The following is a 19,428-nucleotide window of genomic DNA, read 5'->3' as shown; positions in this document are numbered from 1 at the left end:
CCATAAGTAAATTTGATTGTAATAAATAAATGACATTCAAAAAGAGAGTCACACCATTTACACCTCTAATTTAAATTTTAAATAAATTTCGTTAAATATAAAAAAAACAGAAACCTATTTTTACCATAGATCATTAGAGTAGGATGGGTAAAAACCTTTTATAGAGGTATGAAAGCCTATTAATGTAGAAAATATAAATGCAAAAATTCCTATTTTCCTTTTCAGAAGCAAGATATAGCTAAATAATTCACTTGTTGGAGAGGGAGTGAATATTAAATAAATATTTTGGGTAATTTGTGATCTATATTCAACTTTCGACTGAAATGTCTCGGTAAAAATTTTAAATTTTATTTCGGCCGAAATACCTTTATCCATTTTTCAAATTTTTGAACAAATTTAATGCATTTTTCCCCGAAAGTAAGGATGTTTGAAGAAGTAATTTTTAAATAAGTACGATGTCTGTAACATCGTTTGAAGATGTTTAAGCTTTTAAATGAGAATAAATGCTTAATCAGTTTTGGAAAGTTAATTGGTATATATGATAAAAAAATGGATTTTTTAAAACAGTAATAAAAAAATTGATAGAAGATCTAATAAACAGACAATAGAAAAAATTAAAAATTATACACTTTCTAAAAAGTATTTCGTTAAGAACTCAAATATTTAGGTGGGAATAAAAGAGAATGGAGACATATTTCAAACAAGCATCAACTCCGTATTGGTAAGAGCAATAAAACTTATGTAAAAATGAAATATTACAAAAATAAATAAACGTAAGCCAAGTATTTTATAACATCCTGCTTCTGTGCACGCGCTGCTGATGAAAGAGGAGTGTAATCCCCCTTCTCAAAGTTTAACACCACTCGCAGATAATTTTGTTTGCTACACGTAGGAAGAGAAAGATGGATGGGGGTTATTTAATATATTAACACATTGTTTACATTTATCAAAGAAATTTATACTTAGTATCGATTGTGGTCTGACTCACATATCCTGGAGTGTTATCACGATAAGTATAGAGTGTGAAGTCACCGCCTATATATGTATACATATATATATATATATATATATATATATATATATATATATATGTATACATATATATATATATATATATATATATATATATATAGATATGTATATGCAAACACGCATCCCTCGCTGTATGCCAGCAGAACTTCAAAAACTGGAAATAAATTTTTCGCAATTATGTGTGGGCTGTTGCTCTCAGAGTTCACATTTTACTGGATAAAATAGATTAATTTGGATAACAACTTTTCTGTAAAATAAAATTTCATAAAACACGATAAAATAAAATAACTATAAAACTTATGAGTAAATTAGGTATATTTATTGATTTGAGTGTTATTTTCTGCTCTTCCTAGCATTGTCAATTATAACATCCGTAGTTGACGCGTTTCGTAGTACTTCCATTCTCAAAACTACTCTTAACAATCGAAAATAACACTTAAATTAATTACGATAATCCTAGCGGAAATATAAAATATTTTTAAAATGTTACGTATATTTCTAGTCAACATTACATACTACAACGGATGATAAGAACGATGAAGCCCGGAAAAATGTATTTCCATCACCATCATGACTAGGTAATACCATATCCATTGGATCTTTCTCTTCGTCCACTAACACAGTTACTTCATTACACAGGCGAATTATAACGGCTTCTATGTCACCTACCCGAATCTAGTCAGAATGAATAATCAATTTCAAATCGATTAATTCATTTATAAACCTCGACTCTCAGAAATGGTCAACCTGAGACTGTAGAAGAGTGCACTTCACTTACACTCATACATATCATCCACTAAAGTAACACCTAACGTTGATTCCCGGTGGTTAAACAGGAGTAAAACCCTCGACTCTAGATTATATTTGAATCTCTGTATCAGACCATTATGTTACAAAACCTTTTGCAAAGATTCAACGAGTTTCCTTTTCAAAGTTCTGTTTATGTTTGAAAGGGCTGATATTTGATGGTTTTCAAAATTTAAAAAAATATCAATAATAATTGGGGAATATTTCCAGATCCAGAGACTAAACCGCCAATCAAATTATAAATTTGGCCCTGTATTTTTAGTAAACAGAACAGAAAAACTTTATTCCTATTCATAAGCATCTCAGTTTCACCAAAGTTCTAAGCCTTATTGGCAAATGCCCATTTAATAGAGTAAAGATATATTAACAATGAAAAATACAAATACACAACAAAATATATTGATAATTACATCAAAAAAAGGAAGTTAAAAAAATAAAATAATATTTATTAATAAATTTATTACAAAAGAAAAACAAAACAAAATTGTGAATAAAACTCAAAACTAATATTGCAGACAGAGTCTTTAAAATATAAAAGTTAAAATAATAGAAAAAAGAAACTATATAAAACTTACCTAATTCCGATAGATTGTGCAAAAGGCTCCCTTCTCGGATAATAAAATTAAAGATAGAGAACCAAAAAAATCAAAATTGAAAGTAAAGGAAAAAATGATCAAAAACTCTTCTAGCATAAAAATATATATGATAATATTACATTTTTTGCAGTAACCTGGTACTACGCAAAAACAGAAACTTTCTGTTCAAAATTTCGTTATTATTGTACAAGATACCACGGATATTTCTGGGTAGATTAAATTTACGACGAAACGCCGCATAACATATCCAATCTATGAGAATGTGGTGCACAGTCATGCGGCAGTTGCATCGTGTGCATAGGGGTGCGTGTCCTCCTGACATTACAGTGTATTACTGAGTTTATAATAAAATTACTATTAATTATGAAAAATATTTAGTGGCATCATAAAGTGGTTGCAGTAAAAATATATGTTACAATCGAAACGAAATATTAAAGAATTTAAAAGTACGGATGAAATTCCCTTCTCTTATTTCTTTTGTTACAAGTGATTTCATTTGAAATATACTATTGTATTGTCTAGAATTTTCTTAGAAATATAAGCAATTTCAGGGTGATTATCGAAAGCTGATTTGATACTTAACATGTTTGTCAGTGGTTGAACTGGAAAAAGAGTAGTCATAATCTAAGATTTTAAAAGCAAGTTTGACAAGTCAGTGAAATATTAAAAAAACTAAATATTCTATCCATAATATATATATATATCCATAATATATATATATATATATATATATATATATATATTTATACACACCTATCTATGCTATTATATAAAGAGGAAGAGGCTTTTTGATTGTTCAGGACAAACAATAAACTACTCGATCGATCGCAACTAAATTACCCATGTTTCTTGGTATATAACTGAGAAGGATTTCAGGTATATTTCATCTCAAAAAATATCAAAGAACCAACCGATTGATTTTTCAAAATTCTCAGGATACATTCGTATTATATCATGGAAGGTTTTAAGCCACAAACCAAGGCTCTAGCTCCTGTGAAGGTTCAAATACTAAAATATTCATTATTTCTTCACCCCCTAGGAGGGTGAAGTTGTAAATTAAAGATATTCATTAAGGAAAAAAATAGATTATTTTTTTTTTACTTCATTATTATATTTCTGCCACCATGGCAAAAAAGTAAGTTACGAATTTTTCGTCAAAGGTGTGTGTTGTTTACTTATCGTAGCTATTATTATACTGTATTTTGTAATTTAGTTTCTTCTTCATATATCTATAAAGCCTGAATACTTTAATTGTTATTTATCAGTATTATTCTCAAAACCATGAGGATTTTTGAAAAATATAGTACTGTACTATTTCAAAATAAAATTCGAATTTTTTTAACCTTTTTTTTAATTAATTTATCTTACAACATTTTTTTCAAAATTAAATTCTTTATAAGTTTTATTAAAAATTGTATTTGTTTATTACCTATTTAACAACGTTATTGTTAAATCAAACATGAAACATAACAATACTGGGGTTTGTACCTCAATTTATTTTTTTCTACCCAAGATTTCTTAAAAACTACTGTAGATACGGTTCTGGGGTCTATATTATTCGTTTTTCAGGTCAAAACATGTAAAAAATCACTGATTTTTTCGCTTAATTAACGCCCTAAAAATTTCAGTACGACCTCATTTCACCGGGAGAGCTGAAATCCGAGCGAAATCTTTCATTAGACGTAACTGGCAAACGAAAAATTTTATCATATATATTTTCATGAACTTTTTCCATTATTTTCACGAGTCGCATACGTTTTGAAAGTCCTGGGAGAACTTCGTGATACACTCTGTATATTATTATATTTTTATATTCTTTTATTATTTCTTACGGTATTAAATAGTTCTTTCTTTTAGTTTTCCAATAGATTCATAATAGAACTCATAAAACAGTTATTGTAACAGATTTCAGAGTAAAAGTGGAAACTTTGGTGAACTCAATGGTAAAGAAACAGTAGTTTGGTTAATTAACTGATTCAGGACAGTTTTAATCCAGCTGACCTTACTTACTTTAAACCACATATCTGACTGACCTTATTTAATCTAGTCATTTTATTTTATACGACGTGAAATATCTTTCCAATTTATCTGTCATTATAATTTAATAACTTTTTATTTGTAATCTAATATCCCAATAATTAATTTTCTTTTGGTCGTTTATTAATCTCAAAATTTAAACAAAGTTTTCTCATTTATTCCTCTATAATTTATCAATCCATTCATTATTTCTTCTGTCACTTTATCGTAAATTAAAGAGTTTTGTTTAATGTCCGTTTTAAATGGCAGTCAGGAAAAATTTAAGAGTTAATAATAGTTGCAAAATTTATCGTTTTGATAGTTACTCGATCGTTTACAATAATATCTAGATAACAGTAAAAATACATAGATAATGATTGCCTATCGGTCGATCTAGTAATTGAACACCATGGTTCAGTAACAAATTATAATCAATACAACAGTTTGTTATGACCTTATCTATGAATATTGGCTGTGATATTATTTTGAAATGTATACATTTCTAATAACACATCGAACAAAACGGTATGATAAAATGTTCTGTACACTTGATAAAAAGTAACCTTCAGAAAAATAAACAAAAGAAAATATCATTGTACACGGAACAAACACCAAATAAAAACTATAATCCTGAAACATATATAAACTAAAATATTTCGTTTATATAAAGTTCTACTTCGGTCAAATAGAATTTGGTGTTAAATAAAAGTTCAATAATTACATAGAAGCCCTTCGCAGCTAACTATATTCAACATTTGCTAATTGCCTCACAGGTACAGATAAAAAATCCACTTAAATTAACAACAACCTTAATATTGTACACATATACGACAGTCAATTTAATAATTAAAGACTCAAATTGCTCTGGAATTAAAATGACTAATTTAATCAATGTGAAATATTTCCACTTTTCAACATTATTTCCAACAACACTTTTCCCATCTCTAAATCAACTTATGTTTCCTAAAAAGAAATCTTTATCTTGATGTCTTAACCAATTTAGCATATTCTCTTTGATGTCGTCAATGCAATTAAACTTCTTACCACATAGCTCCTGCTTGAGTAGACCAAACAAAAGAAAATCTGATGGAACCAAGTCAGGATTGCGTGAGGGGTGTAGTTCATCCCGATGATGTCACGATAGTTTTTTGAATTACCTGAGCCATGTGAGGCTGAGCGTTATCGTGAAACTGAATGATGCTTTTGTGCTGTGATCCAAATTGTTTTTTTAAATAATGCCGACATAACTTTGTCGATAAGTAGTTCACAATAGTAAACGTAGAACAGTAAAAGTAGATAAAAAATAATGTTTATTGTTTGTTCATCTAGAAAATCACCAAAAACCGAGTGTTTTACATCTTAATCATGGTTTTTTTGCTGTAATGGGTTCGAAATTTTTTCTTCATAGGTAAACTCGTGTGCTTCCACTCTAAGCTCTGTTTTTAGGTAGATTTCATAAGAAAGCTACCAATTGTAATGGGACCATGATTCGACTTCCGGAAAATTTCGACATATCTTCGCGTTTTACATCCCTCAGACCTCAAAACCACCGTCAGTTCAAAAGTATATATATAGATATATATTTAACTTTCTTGAGAACACGATAACTGCCTCAATTTTTCTTTAATCACTTTCAAATTGATACATAAAATATGACGACCCAAAATCTCAGTCGAGTTCGTTAATGGGAAAAATTGAACCATGGGGGTGAAAATGGGGGAGCCTTTATCGAAAAACTAAATATCACAACAACTTTTTTATTAAGTAAAATATCCAATTTGTTTAAAGGTCCTACTATTTTTTCGATAAGGGCCTGAAACTTATATAAGTAAAGTTTTTTTTTATGTAACCAACCATCGGCCGAAAGTGTGGAAAATATTGGGTTTCGAACACAAAAAAAATCAAACCTCCCTTAATAGGTACAATATTGAATCGGTTGAAAGTGGTTGTTAGTCCTCTAAACGTTACCTAAAACGTTTGTCTGAAATAATTTTTGATATGACCATCCCTTACGGCAAGGGCTGACCAAACGTTTGCTGGAATTGTAAGATGGGGCTTGTCTTATGCACGCCGGAAGGACGGAGATAGATTTCACCGGTGCTAAGTAGGAGATAAAAAATATTTCCACCTTAAAGTTAAGAAAAACTTCAAATTTACTCAATACGACAATGGTTGCATTGCATGTCGACAAATATTTTGCATGTGCAAAATATTTCACATGTTTAGCATACGACAAGGCCCATCTTATAATTCAAGGAATATTTTGGTCATCCCTTGCCGTAAGGGTTGGTTATATCATAAATTGTTTCAGACAAAAGTTTTAGGTGATGTTTAGAGGATTAACGACCACTTTAAACCGATTCAATATTGTATCTATTAAGGGAGGTTTTTTTGTGTTCGAAACCAATTTTTTCCACCCCTTTACTTTACTGATATATTTTAGGTCCTTCTCCAAAGAATAGTAGGAATTTTAAACTAATTCAATATTTTAATTAATAAGAAAGTTATAGCGATATTTTTTTTTCAAGGAAGCCCCCCATTTCCACTCCGATGGTCCGATTTTGCCCATTAACGAACTTGACAGGGATTTTGGGTCAACTGGAATGTGTTTGGCCCAAAACTACGGCAGTTATCGTGTCCACAAAAAAGTTAAAAATATGTATATATATATATATATATACTTTTGAACTGACGGTAGTTTTGGTGTCTGGGGTATATGAAAAGCGAACGAAATTTTCCGGAAGTTGAGTCATGGTACCCATTACAATAGGTAGATTTCTTATAAAATCTACCTAAAACAAAAAATGGACACGATTTCACACGTTCTAAGGCTTTAGTTCTTGAACAAACTGCAATCTAAATGCATGAAAATGAAAATATTTTGATAATATATGTTTTAAACTTGTATGTAATATGGTAAATGATATTTAGTGACTTGGAGGCGATCGAGTATAACAGGTATTCTAAAAGTGTCAACATTTGTAGCTATGCAAATCGTTCTTACTTTAGCGTAGATTATCTTTAATGGTGAGGATATTTTTTTAAAATACCTAAATCAATTATTTATCGATGACTAATTTACGGGATAGACCTTGATGAAGAAAAAGATTAATGATTGTTCCTTTTAGATATTTTTTACGTAGCATCGTGTTTGACAACAATAAAAGAATGAACAATGCGGTACAAGAATGGATTAGAGACCGAAATGAATAATTCTTTACTACTGAAATAAATGGCTCGGGAAAAGATTAAACAATTTCCTAGTTGTAGACGGGGATTACAGTTGAATAGTGTCATTGTAATTAAATAAATATTAACTTTTCTAAAATCATTTGTAACTTTTATTATTAAACGACCCTAGTATTATTATATAAATAATAAATACAAACTAGTTACTATAATTTTCAACTTACTTAAACGTAAAATTGATATAAATTTTAAAAACATTTTATTTTTGAAGTATAATAACATCCGGTACATTTTTCATAATTATAATACCTGTTATGAATTATTCATTTGAATCATAAACTAAATATAAATAATAAAATTTTATAATACAGAGCAAAGATAAAGCAGAGATTACATTTGAATATATATATATATATATCTGCAGATCAGAGTTTGTTCCAGTTACATTAATTCCAGAAAGATTAAACTGGATTCTATTGGAAATTACATCATTAGAATACCATTGCAAACCGTATCTTAATCCTGCATTATACAAAATACAAAAATTACAAAATTTAAATAAAAATAAGAAATAACTTCTATATTTTTCACAGAGATCTAAAATAAACTTTAATTTCAGATCATTTTCAGGTACTTTAGTTATATGTGTCATAAAGAATGTTCTTTAAAAAAGTAATTTCATTTTCAAATAATCTGATTTATTAATGCTGTAAATGTAATTTAACCTTCATAATTTCCAATTACTTTTTTTAGTTGTTTTTATTGTATCATTGTTATAATTATTAACAACTGAATGATAAAAATGAATAATTATTATTACCTTTGCTCTGAAACTTTAACAAAACAAACTAATACAGAAGCGTGCAAATTATCATCTTAACATAGATGTTATTTAATAAAAAGTAACTTCATTAAAAATCTGATGTGGGCACCACATGACTTCCTTGTACGCCTATTAAATTACATATACACATTATTTTTAAATGAAAAGTACATGAAATTTTATTTCATTAATAACTTCTGATATTTTTTCATACATTTTTTTTTTTAATTGTTACTATTGAATTATTATTTATCACAATGAGAGGTTAATAATTATTAATAAATCAATATATTTAAATTAAAAAAAAAAAGGTCAAAAAAAGGGAGAGGAAGTCTGATTCAAACTTCCCCTTCTAAGATCCAAATATTTCATTAATTAAAATTTCATTTGGCTATAACTCTGGAACCAATGAAAATAAGTACCACTTATGATATATCGTTGAAAAGCTCTCAATGAGGTCTTATTATAGCAGTTAGAAAAAGCTTTTTTGTACACTTTTGATTCAGTCAATTGCAATCAAAAAGGGATGTTACAACAGTCCTAAATCCAATATTTCAACATCCTACAGCTAATCGATTTTAGTCATGCGAGTTACATACGTACGTACATACATACATCACGCCAAAACTAGTCAAAATGGATTCAGAGGTGGTGTTCAGCGTGTTTCTACTGGAGTGGTTCGCGCCTTGCTGGTTCCGGGTTTGGCCACTAGGTTGGCTAGTACTACTCAACACTCGGCTGCGCGATGTGCTAGCGGCAAGTCGTTACTCGAACGATAGGCGTTCGGATATTATGTTTTTATATGCTTGTGTGTTAATAGTAATAAGTGTTTGTATTATTATAATAAGATTTTGAGCAATTACGCATTTTATTATTTATTTATTCTCCCGACGGATGAGCCACCCGTTGGATTTACAGCTCGCTTAATGAATATTTTTAGCTTTAAGACTCAACAGATGGTCAAAATGGATATTTCCGTTGAAATCTGAAAATCGAAAATTTTCCCGATCACAATACTTCCTTTACTTCGTACAAGGAAGTAAAAAGTAATCATCATACCTGTAAAATTTATGAGTATCTAGTAATTAATATGTTTTTATTTATTCTTAATTACTTCATGTCCACAATTTGGCATCATGAAACCAAACCGAAATTATTACTTTAATGAAGTCAATTTTTGTAGTAAAATTCATTTTTGAGAGTCGTCTTTTGAATATAGCTCAAAGCTTTCAATTGGGTTTACGTCTAGGAGGTTGCCTGGCCAAAGGAACAGTTTAATGTTTCGTTCTTCGAAAAGTCTTTTTACTTTTGGCTGATGGAATGGCACCAAATCTAGTTGGAAGACTCCGTTACCTTGTGGGAATTTGTTTTTAATTTGTGTCACAAACCTTTTCTTCAGAATCTTGATACATCCATCCCTTTTCAACATATTATCTATTAGAAATAATGAAAAAGGCCCATTAAATGTAAATAAACCCTAAAACATTATTTTCTGGAGACGTTCAACTGATTATTGGATATGAGAAAGTGATGCATTTTTATTTTATGTTTTTAACGTACGGAGCCCTTTGCCTTTGAATGTAAATTTGTAACTCGTCGGAAAATATAATAGTTTTCCATTTTTCTTAAGTTCAGTAAGCATATGCTTTGGCCCACAAGAGCCGTCTTTTGCAAATTATTGTGTTAGAAGCTGTTTTTAGCTGGCCAATGAGCTTTTAGTCTAGCTGCAAAAAGTCGGCGTCTAACAGTTGTCACATTTAAATCTGTTCCACTCGCTGCTAATTCTTGATTTAAGTTCACAGGAAATAATTTTAGAAAAAGTTTACTTTTTCTCACTAATAATCGATCTTGTATTGGACTACTTTTTCTTTTATAGCCACAATTGCCTTTCCTTTGAGGTAAAAAGGAACCGGTTTCATTATATTGTTTTAAAATAGGTTCACTGTCACTAGTCTAGTATGCTCAGAAAGAAAGACTATTTTTGAACGCTTTCTTGGAGTTATATCCATTGTTATACATTCAAGACAGAAGAAAAAATACAAAAACCTGATTTTGTAATAAAAAATTAAATAGATTCTTACAAAATACTATTTATAACATGAAAATTGCTAAATAACCAAAGAACAGTAACTTTAAATTACCCAGACCACTTATAGAATGGGTGTGTTCGTCGTATTTCGTATCTGCATGGGAGTGAATTCCGTGTAAATTGGAAAGAAATATGAAACATGTGAATTAAATATTGTAATCATGAATAATAATAATTATTATTCATATTATTATCCTAACCTACTAAAGGGCATTTGTATGTGTGTCTGTCTGTGTGTGTGTATGTCCATCCCTGTTAGCTTAGCATATAAAACACCATTAGATGTCATTCGGTACAAAAAGAAGTAATAACGTGCTCAGATAACAGGCACCGGAATATACTGATCACTAGCGGAAAATTCCGATTCATTAGTACATGTCTCGTGTGTCGTCGCACGTAAAATTACGTCCGTCATCTTCTTTCTCATAAAAAAAGATGGCGCGTGGGGTTGTTTGTATGTTTGTTTGTTTATCGCATGTGCTCACATTTTAATTTTAGCTGCTATTGTCGCAGAGCGGACCAATGGTGGTGCGCAAGGCGGCTGCACACGGCGACTCTCTCTCAGCCGGTCTTACTAGAAGCAGACCGTTGTCAGTTAATTTACAGATTATTTAATTTAATTTCTAAGCGTAGATTATTTTTATTTATATTTTATATTTGTATTTTTATTTATTAATTTTATTAATAGAATAAAGGGATTATTAGTTAATATTTAGCAGTAAAAAAATGATTTTTTTTATTTAGCGGAGAGAGTCGTTGGCGCGCATCCGATCGGCGCACACGTAAACCACTCTGCGCCAATAGCAGCAGCTGAACCGGCAAGTAAACAACCTCACACAAACACACACACAAGACTAAACGAAGAAGCCAACTCCCTGTTATAAATATGGCTAGCATTAAACATCATATTCTATTAATTACTATTAAATTCTTTATCTATTCGCTCTTTAAGCCTATTTTAAATATAAAAGAATTAAAATGCTCAGAAAAATATTCTCTGCGCACTAATATTGCTTTACTTAAAATATTTCTGTAAAATACTTAATATGTTCACCAACATGAGATACGAACGCATCGAGGGTTCAGGGAGCAGAGCACCCGGGGTAGACGGTCGGCGAGCGAAGCAAGCCCTGACTAGCTAGTTGATTTAATAAGTTGAAACAAAAATATTCTAATGAAATTAAATTTATTACAATTTATATTTTATCACCCAATTTTATTGTTTTTGGTTTTACCAATAGATGGCACAACATATAAGTTATCGAATATAATTTATTTTCCTATGCATGTGTAAACATTTATGATTCTGAAATCACACCGTGGGATAAAATTAATCATTATCATTGAAAACACTATCAAACAGCACCGAGCAAATAATAAACTACAACTCGCGTGAACGCAATAATAAGTTGGGTGAAAAAGTAAACATATTTTGCATCGAATTCAACAATAAAAACATTGAGGAAGTGGACCGGAGTCATCTTTTAGAATACAATCATTACACATTACGTATTGAAGAGATTTATAATTTTCATACTAAATTCTTGGTGCACACCCTTGCCCCCAAACTTGAATTTTTGATACATAGTGAAATACATTCCTTTTCGTTTTCAAATAAAAAAGTTAAATACCAATTTTCACGTCTATTAAACACCTCAGCTTCATATGTCCTCCTCAGCTTCATATGTTCTCCTGACAAATTTAATTATTTTTTTGAGTTAATTTCAAAATCATTCTTAGTAAGTGCCTATATTATGTTATAAAAGCAATGTCCCTTCCTAAATTCAGCTACCGCGGTTGAGCTGAAATTCAGCGGTTTGAGCTGTGCGTTGTTGAGTCAATCAGGATACTTCGTTTTATATACATATTTGTATATAGTTGAATATTAGTTCTGGTATTAAGATAACACAAATAAGTTGTGGTAACACAAATTTCGAAAACAAAATAGATATATAAAAAAATAAAATTTAGGATAAAAAAAGTAAATAATGAGTATACTATACCGAGGAGATGAGAACTGACTTACACCCGCCTCTCTAACTTTTTTATAATCGAGATAAATGGATGCGGTTTACGACTTTTGTCCTTGTATTAAGGGGTTACTACAATGAACGTATATTTCACTCTTTTTTAACTTTGGCAGCTGGTGAAGTGGGACAACTTAAAAATTTCGAATAGACAACTGAAATATTTTGATTGGGATAATGACCTGCCGGGTTGGTGTAGTGGTGAACGCGTCTTCCCAAATCAGCTGATTTGGAAGTCATCCAGCGTTCAAGACCTAGTAAAGTCAGTTGTTTTTACACGGATTTGAATACTAGATCGTGGATACTGGTGTTCTTTGGTGGTTGGGTTTCAATTAACCAGACGTCTCAGTAATGATCGAACTGAGACTGTACAAGACTACACTTCATTTACACTCATACCTATCATCCTCTGAAGTATTATCTGAACGGTAATTACCGGAGGCTAAACAGCAAAAAGAGATGGGATTAATGATAATTTTATACATTATTTTAAAGAGCTCGATGAGTCGCGAAAACTGATAGTACTAAAACAAAGATTTGATCACTTAATTCAAAATGGCGACTAACAATGTATTTGTTTCAGATAGCTGGAAATACCAATATATGCTAGCTAAAACTAAGGTTGTATGCCCTGCTTTAATTCTTTTTTGTTATTTGATGTAGTCAAATCTCTCTTTTGAAATTTTATCCGATAAGAAAGACAGTTTGTGATTGAAATAATTTCATTGGGCGGTACTTTAAATTCATTAGATTATAGAGCTTTTTTAAAAATAAAAGGTAGAATTAATTACACATGAAAAATTAAATAGATTGTAAACTGATATTTAATTAAATTTGATGAAATTCTTCCAAACTGTAAGTTTAATTAAAAGAATAATTTTAAAAGTTTTATAATTAATTTTTTCAAATAAATGAAATGATATTTTTTTTTTAAATTATTTTAGTTTAAATAATCAGAGATTAATTTTTTATACCGTTTTTCCTTTCTCGCAAAGATTTTTAAAACAACTTATCACATGTACATATATCCCATTTAAAATTATTGAGTCGTCCCTGCTCCCCCCCCCCCTTAAAACTGAAGACCGAATATTATAGATTGGGGAATTCTGAGTTAACCTTTCTTATCGGAGAAGATTTCCATAGAAAAAATCAGAAAACCTCAAATAACAAAAATAAAATTAAAGGGGGCATACAACCGGGTCTGAAAAAAAAAACACATTTTTGGCCACCATTTTGGATTGGCGATCAGAATTTAATTTATTTGCATCATTTTTCTTATCTCATTGAACTCTTTAAAATACTATATCAAATGACCCTTAATCCATTTAAAATTTTCGAGTTGACCTTGCCCCGCCCCACCCAAAATATTAAAAAGAATGAAATATACGTTCATTGAAGTAACCCCTCGAACAAGGAATATTGCATCCAATTACCTCAATTTACCGTTCCGGGGCGTATTCGCCAAACTTCAGGAACAGATTCAGAACACCAAAATGAGCAAAAACGTTCGTATCGACATAATTCCAGTTTTGCTTTGTTCTCTTTCTGATGCCATTTTGTGATTTTCAGCAAGAAAATTGGTTTCTCAGGAAATTTAATTCATTTTATTTTGAACAAAATGATACTTATTTCTAAAAATCCGTTGACAAACAATGGAGTTATTGTAGACAATTAACAAGGCATAATTTTTATGAAGTTAATATTATTATTTATTATTAATAATTTTTATTGCATTTAATGGAGGAAATAAAAACAGGTAAAAAATTATCAGCTTGCACTGTTATTGAAGACTAATTGTCTTCAATAACTTGATTGTTTGTCAATGGATTTTTACAAATTAGGTTGTCAGTTTCTTCAAAATAAAGTGCTTAATAAATTTTGTAGTAAGTAAAAATTTGATCAAAAGAAAAATTACAAAGATATTAAAGATTAAAAAATTAATATGGTCGTCATTTTGAAATTTTTAAAGTGACGTTTTCAAACTTTATAATTTTTTAGAATAAGACACTAATCTTAGATTTGCAAAATTTAATTAAAGTAGATTTACCCGTTCCTGAGAAATAATTTCTTTGTTAAAAATCACAAAATGGCGTCCAGAAGGAAATCAAAATAAAATAGGAGTTATGTCGATGCGTGCTTTTTTCTCATTTCGGTGTCCTGAATCAGTTCCTGAAGTTAAACGAATACGTCATGGAACGCTCTGTATGTGTATAGGCATAAAGTAATGTCAGATATACCAAACCTTAAAAGGAATCTACACGTACAATCAGACTCTGGTGTTATCTCCGGATACACACCACGCATCTCTTAGTACATGTATTTAGATAAGAGATTAACTGTTACATTTTCGGAAATAATTTTCTCATTAAAATACTTAAAAAATCAGTTGATTACATTAAATCATTATTCATTATTATAAGTAAAATTTTATTGGAATCCGAATTTTAATCATAACTTTCACAATTAAAGTATTTTTTCCTACTTTTCTTTATGAGGAAAATAGAATCACAAGATCTACTTTAAAGTGTAATACTTTTGTCATAGTCAGAGTAATTAATTCTTTCACCAATAGTATTGCTCAAATTTCACACTAATATACATTAAAGAAATTATTATCTAATTGAAATTTAAAATCCTTTTATCCCACAGAGTGGAGTTAGGTCTGGTAAGAGATTAAAACTTTTAGGGGATAAATACAATAATACTGTCTCTACCCCACTGATGTTTTTATGTTGACGCGGTCATCAGTATGTTTAACATGCTCCTAGTCTGCAGATAATAATTCATAAAACAGAAATATCTACTCTTATGAAATTTTAACCAGTTTTACCGTCAGTATTTTGAAATTTTCATACAATTCATCGGTGGAATTTATTATCTCACTGCTAAATTATCATCTCTCTTACTTAACAGGTTGACTGCTATACCCTTTTTCTTCTTTATTTTTCCTGTTTAGCCTCCAGGAATTACCGTTCAGGTATTACTTCAAGGGATGAACGAGGATGATATGTACGAGAGTAGTCTTGTATCGTCTCAGTTCGACTATTCCTAAGGTGTAAGGTCAATTGAAATCAACCACCAAAGAACATCAGTATCCACGATCTAGTATTCAAATCCGTATAAAAATTACTGCCTTTATTAGGATTTAAACCTTAGAACTCTCGACTTCGAAATCAGTTGATTTGGGGAGACGCGTTCACCACTAGACCAACCCGGCGGGTTATGATTGCTATACCCAAAAAACAGCAATACTTTACTTCGCTATTACAAATATTTTTTTTGTTTCTGATCTGTACACTTTCTACATAAAAATTCATCTTAAATTCTGGATAGTTATAATAAAAAATGTGACATAAATTGGGGATTCACACAATTTCACTGAATGAGACACAGATTAGTGTCTCAAAAAAAAAAGTTAAGCTAATGAGACATAGATGTGCGGAGGTCTTATAATTACAATATACTCTTTCGTTTACTATGATGAAATAAGAAAAAAAAGATTATTTCAGTCATCTGAATTAATATAATCTGAGAATGTAAGTTTGTATGGTTCACAACGGGTATGGAAAAAAATTTACATCAATTATCTTTGTATTACTCAACTTATTATTTGATTTATCATTTTCTAATAATATAATTCAAAAGGAACTTTGATATGGAAATAATAAAATATTTCTAATGCAACTGGTAGTTTTAAAAAGAAAATAATTACAAGAATTTTTGTTAAGTATTTACGGTTTTATTTATCTGTAGTTATTTCGATCTACGAGTAATAATGACTTAAAAAAGCAGTCCACGCATATATACGGGGCATATTCCTGACAGTGGGTCTTAAATTATTTGGTTGCCTAATTATTCTAAATATTTAATTTATTCTGTAAAAGCAGCTGTTTTTATTTTATAAAAATAAAGAAAAAAATTATAATTTTTCGAGCTTAGTAACTTTTAAATGAGAAAACGCATAAAAAAGCTAGGTAAACCGTTGACAACGTTGTATGTTGTTCTATATTACAATATTGATGTTCATGTTCTGAAAAATGTAATACAACAAAGATCTTTAGCATTTGAAAATCACTATTACACTGAGACATAAAAACAGGTCTCATTACTACTTAGCTGTACATATAACTTTTTTTTTTATTCTTATTAACCACCCCGGGGGTAACTGGCATCACCTTTCTGCAATACCTCAAGTTTCCCCCCGGTGAGACGTGGAAGCAGCTTCCCCATCTCGGGCCCTCTCATACCTTCAGGGTCCTTCATACATATAACTTAAAACCCAGAATCGGGTCACACAGCAGTCAACATGTTTATATAATTTTTCATTATTTCGTTTTCTAAAAATTTAAGGTTTTTAAGTACGTTTTAAAACTTTGCACTCCATGCGTTAATTTCACGAAAAAAATAAACGAAAATTAACTACACTTCTTAACTAAATCAAGAGAATTGCCCTTACATTAACGAATATGTTAATAAATATATTTAAAAACATTATTGAATTATTTATTTCTACATCCACCCTTAAATGCTGATTAATTTTATCCCAAAATACTTCACAGTAGAAACGTTATAAAAATTTTAATAGTGACAGTTTATGACGTTACATGAAATTTAATGGCAATATTTCATGCCGGATATTTACATAGTTCATATCAAGAATCCTGCTTCATCTACATTTAGTGTCATTAGAGTATTATCCAGCTATGTTTTCACCACTTTATAAGTATTATAATGTTATACAGTGTTCAAAAAGTGACGCAACCTTATGGGAAAATGAGTTAGAATAGTAGTTGAAAGCAGCCTCCATTATCCGATTCACATAATTGAAGACGACATTGCATGCTCTTAAACACATGTTGTAACGTTTGTTCAGGAATTGCAGTGACACATCGTTCAATTTCGCTCTGAAATTCGGGAATAGTATGAGGATGAGTTTTGTAAACAGCATCCTTAAGATATTGCCAAAAGAAAAGTCAGGAAGGGATAAATCAGGAGATCTAGGAGGTCACAACCCTTTCGAAATCCTTATGCATGAAAACACTGATCCAAGAAAGTCATAGTGTTATTGGTTGTATGAGCCGTAGTATTGCCCTGCTGAAACCAGGTATAGTTGCAGACTCTAGCCGGTCTGCAGGTATAGTGTTTACAAATTATTGCACCCACCATCTTTATGTATCGCTCACTATTCACTGTGCCGTAAAAATAGTCATGAAGATTTGCCTATTTGAAATTGTATACCAAACACGCACTTTTTGTGCAGAGGAGACTTGTGCAGCTAATGTAGATTTTTCGTGCACCAAATCCGTGAATTCTGTGCATTCACGTATCCTTCAAGGTGGAACTATGCCTCGTCCGACCAAACCTGATCATTGAGTTCTTTCCCGTACGGCGTTATAGATGACATGAACCGTTGATAGAAAACCACACGTTTCCTAGTGTCTGCAGGTAACAAACCGTGAACAACAGGAATTCTGTACGGATACATCTTTAAACACTTGTGCAATGCCGTGTGGTTACTACCCAAGGAAGGGGCCAGACTGGCTAGATAGGCGTCGCAAAGACTTCTTGGGGCTAACAGAATATGTAGCTTGTACGTCGACCAACGTTTTGATGCTAGCACTTCCGGTGGAACCCTTTTAGGGTGTACCTGCTACATTTCCTGTCTCTTGGATCTTGTCGTACCGTCGCTTGATAGAGAACGTGCTTGGTGCATTCAGCCGTACATTTCTATGAAAGTATTCCGGATCTGGGTATAACTGGCACATCTAATATATTGGGATACAATGAATATGCTCTCCTGCGTTGTGTAACCAATTTTTCCTCAATTAAACCGGCAACAAAAGAAGGAAACATTCTTCCATAAGATTGCATCACTTTTTAAATCCTCTGTATTATAATACTTATATATTTTATTAAAAATTATTTATTAGATTATTCCCTAAAGAAGAAGCTTCTCTGTAAAAAAAATAACCTTTTTACACTGTGACAAATATTTTTTTTTTTTTACTGAATAATAGAATTCCTAAACTTTTTATAATTATTATTATTTTATTGATGTTATACATTATAAAGTTTTGATTACTTACCCAATGATGCGTCATAAGTGTTCATATATTCTGATGTCATAAATTGATTGACTAATGCTGTTTTACCAACTCCTGAATCACCTAAAAGGACCACTCTATACTTGGGAACTCCAGGATCTTCTTCACCCGTAACAGATTCAGTACTAACGTTTGTACAACAGGAACCGTCCCATGGACTTACATTACTGTGCCTGAAAAAAAATACGATTTATTATTTTTAAACATTTGATTTAAATGCTTTATAATAATATATTAGTTTTAATATGATAAAATATTGAGAAATTAATTTCTCTATGTTCTCTATATAACAAGTGTTACATAGAGAATTCGAAGTGTTTAATTTTTGTTCAGAATAAAAACTTCCGAATATTTGTTATACAGAGTGCTCAGGAGGGATATTCCAGAAACAGACTGGCCAAATTTAAGAGACTGATTCTGGGAAAAAAGTAAATAAGCAAAAACATTCATGTGGATAATATGCCCTATTTCATATCATTTTACCTCTGTCTGCCTTTGTTGCGTTTTATAAATAAGATTTCATATTTTTAAAAGAATTGAAGTATTTTAATGATATTTTTCTACGGCTTTATTATAACGTTTGAATTAAGTGGCTGGAACCTACATCGTTAAGAGAATTATTATGAAACAGATTTTCATTATGATATAGGTGTTCAATCTAGCAAAAGCCTACTCTTTTCAGCCACTGACCAATCAGTAGCGGATATTGGTTATCAGCCTTTTTTTTTTACTTTGATTTAATACG

At 30.6% G+C, this 19,428-nt stretch overlaps 1 protein-coding gene across 1 annotated transcript in view; it reads right to left on the bottom strand.

Moving 5' to 3' along the window:
- The window catches only part of LOC142317912 (ras-related protein Rap1-like), a 313,305-nt gene that overhangs the window by 258,729 nt on the left and 35,148 nt on the right, over positions 1-19,428 (bottom strand). The window contains exon 2 of the mRNA XM_075354452.1: positions 18,666-18,856. Coding sequence (XP_075210567.1) covers positions 18,666-18,856 — 191 coding nt within the window. The remainder of the gene's footprint in view (positions 1-18,665; positions 18,857-19,428) is intronic.

This window comes from Lycorma delicatula, chromosome 1 (genome assembly GCF_047948215.1).
Source record: "Lycorma delicatula isolate Av1 chromosome 1, ASM4794821v1, whole genome shotgun sequence".
NCBI classification, from domain to species: Eukaryota; Metazoa; Arthropoda; class Insecta; order Hemiptera; family Fulgoridae; genus Lycorma; species Lycorma delicatula.
This window is presented reverse-complemented; position numbering and strand designations above follow the sequence as displayed.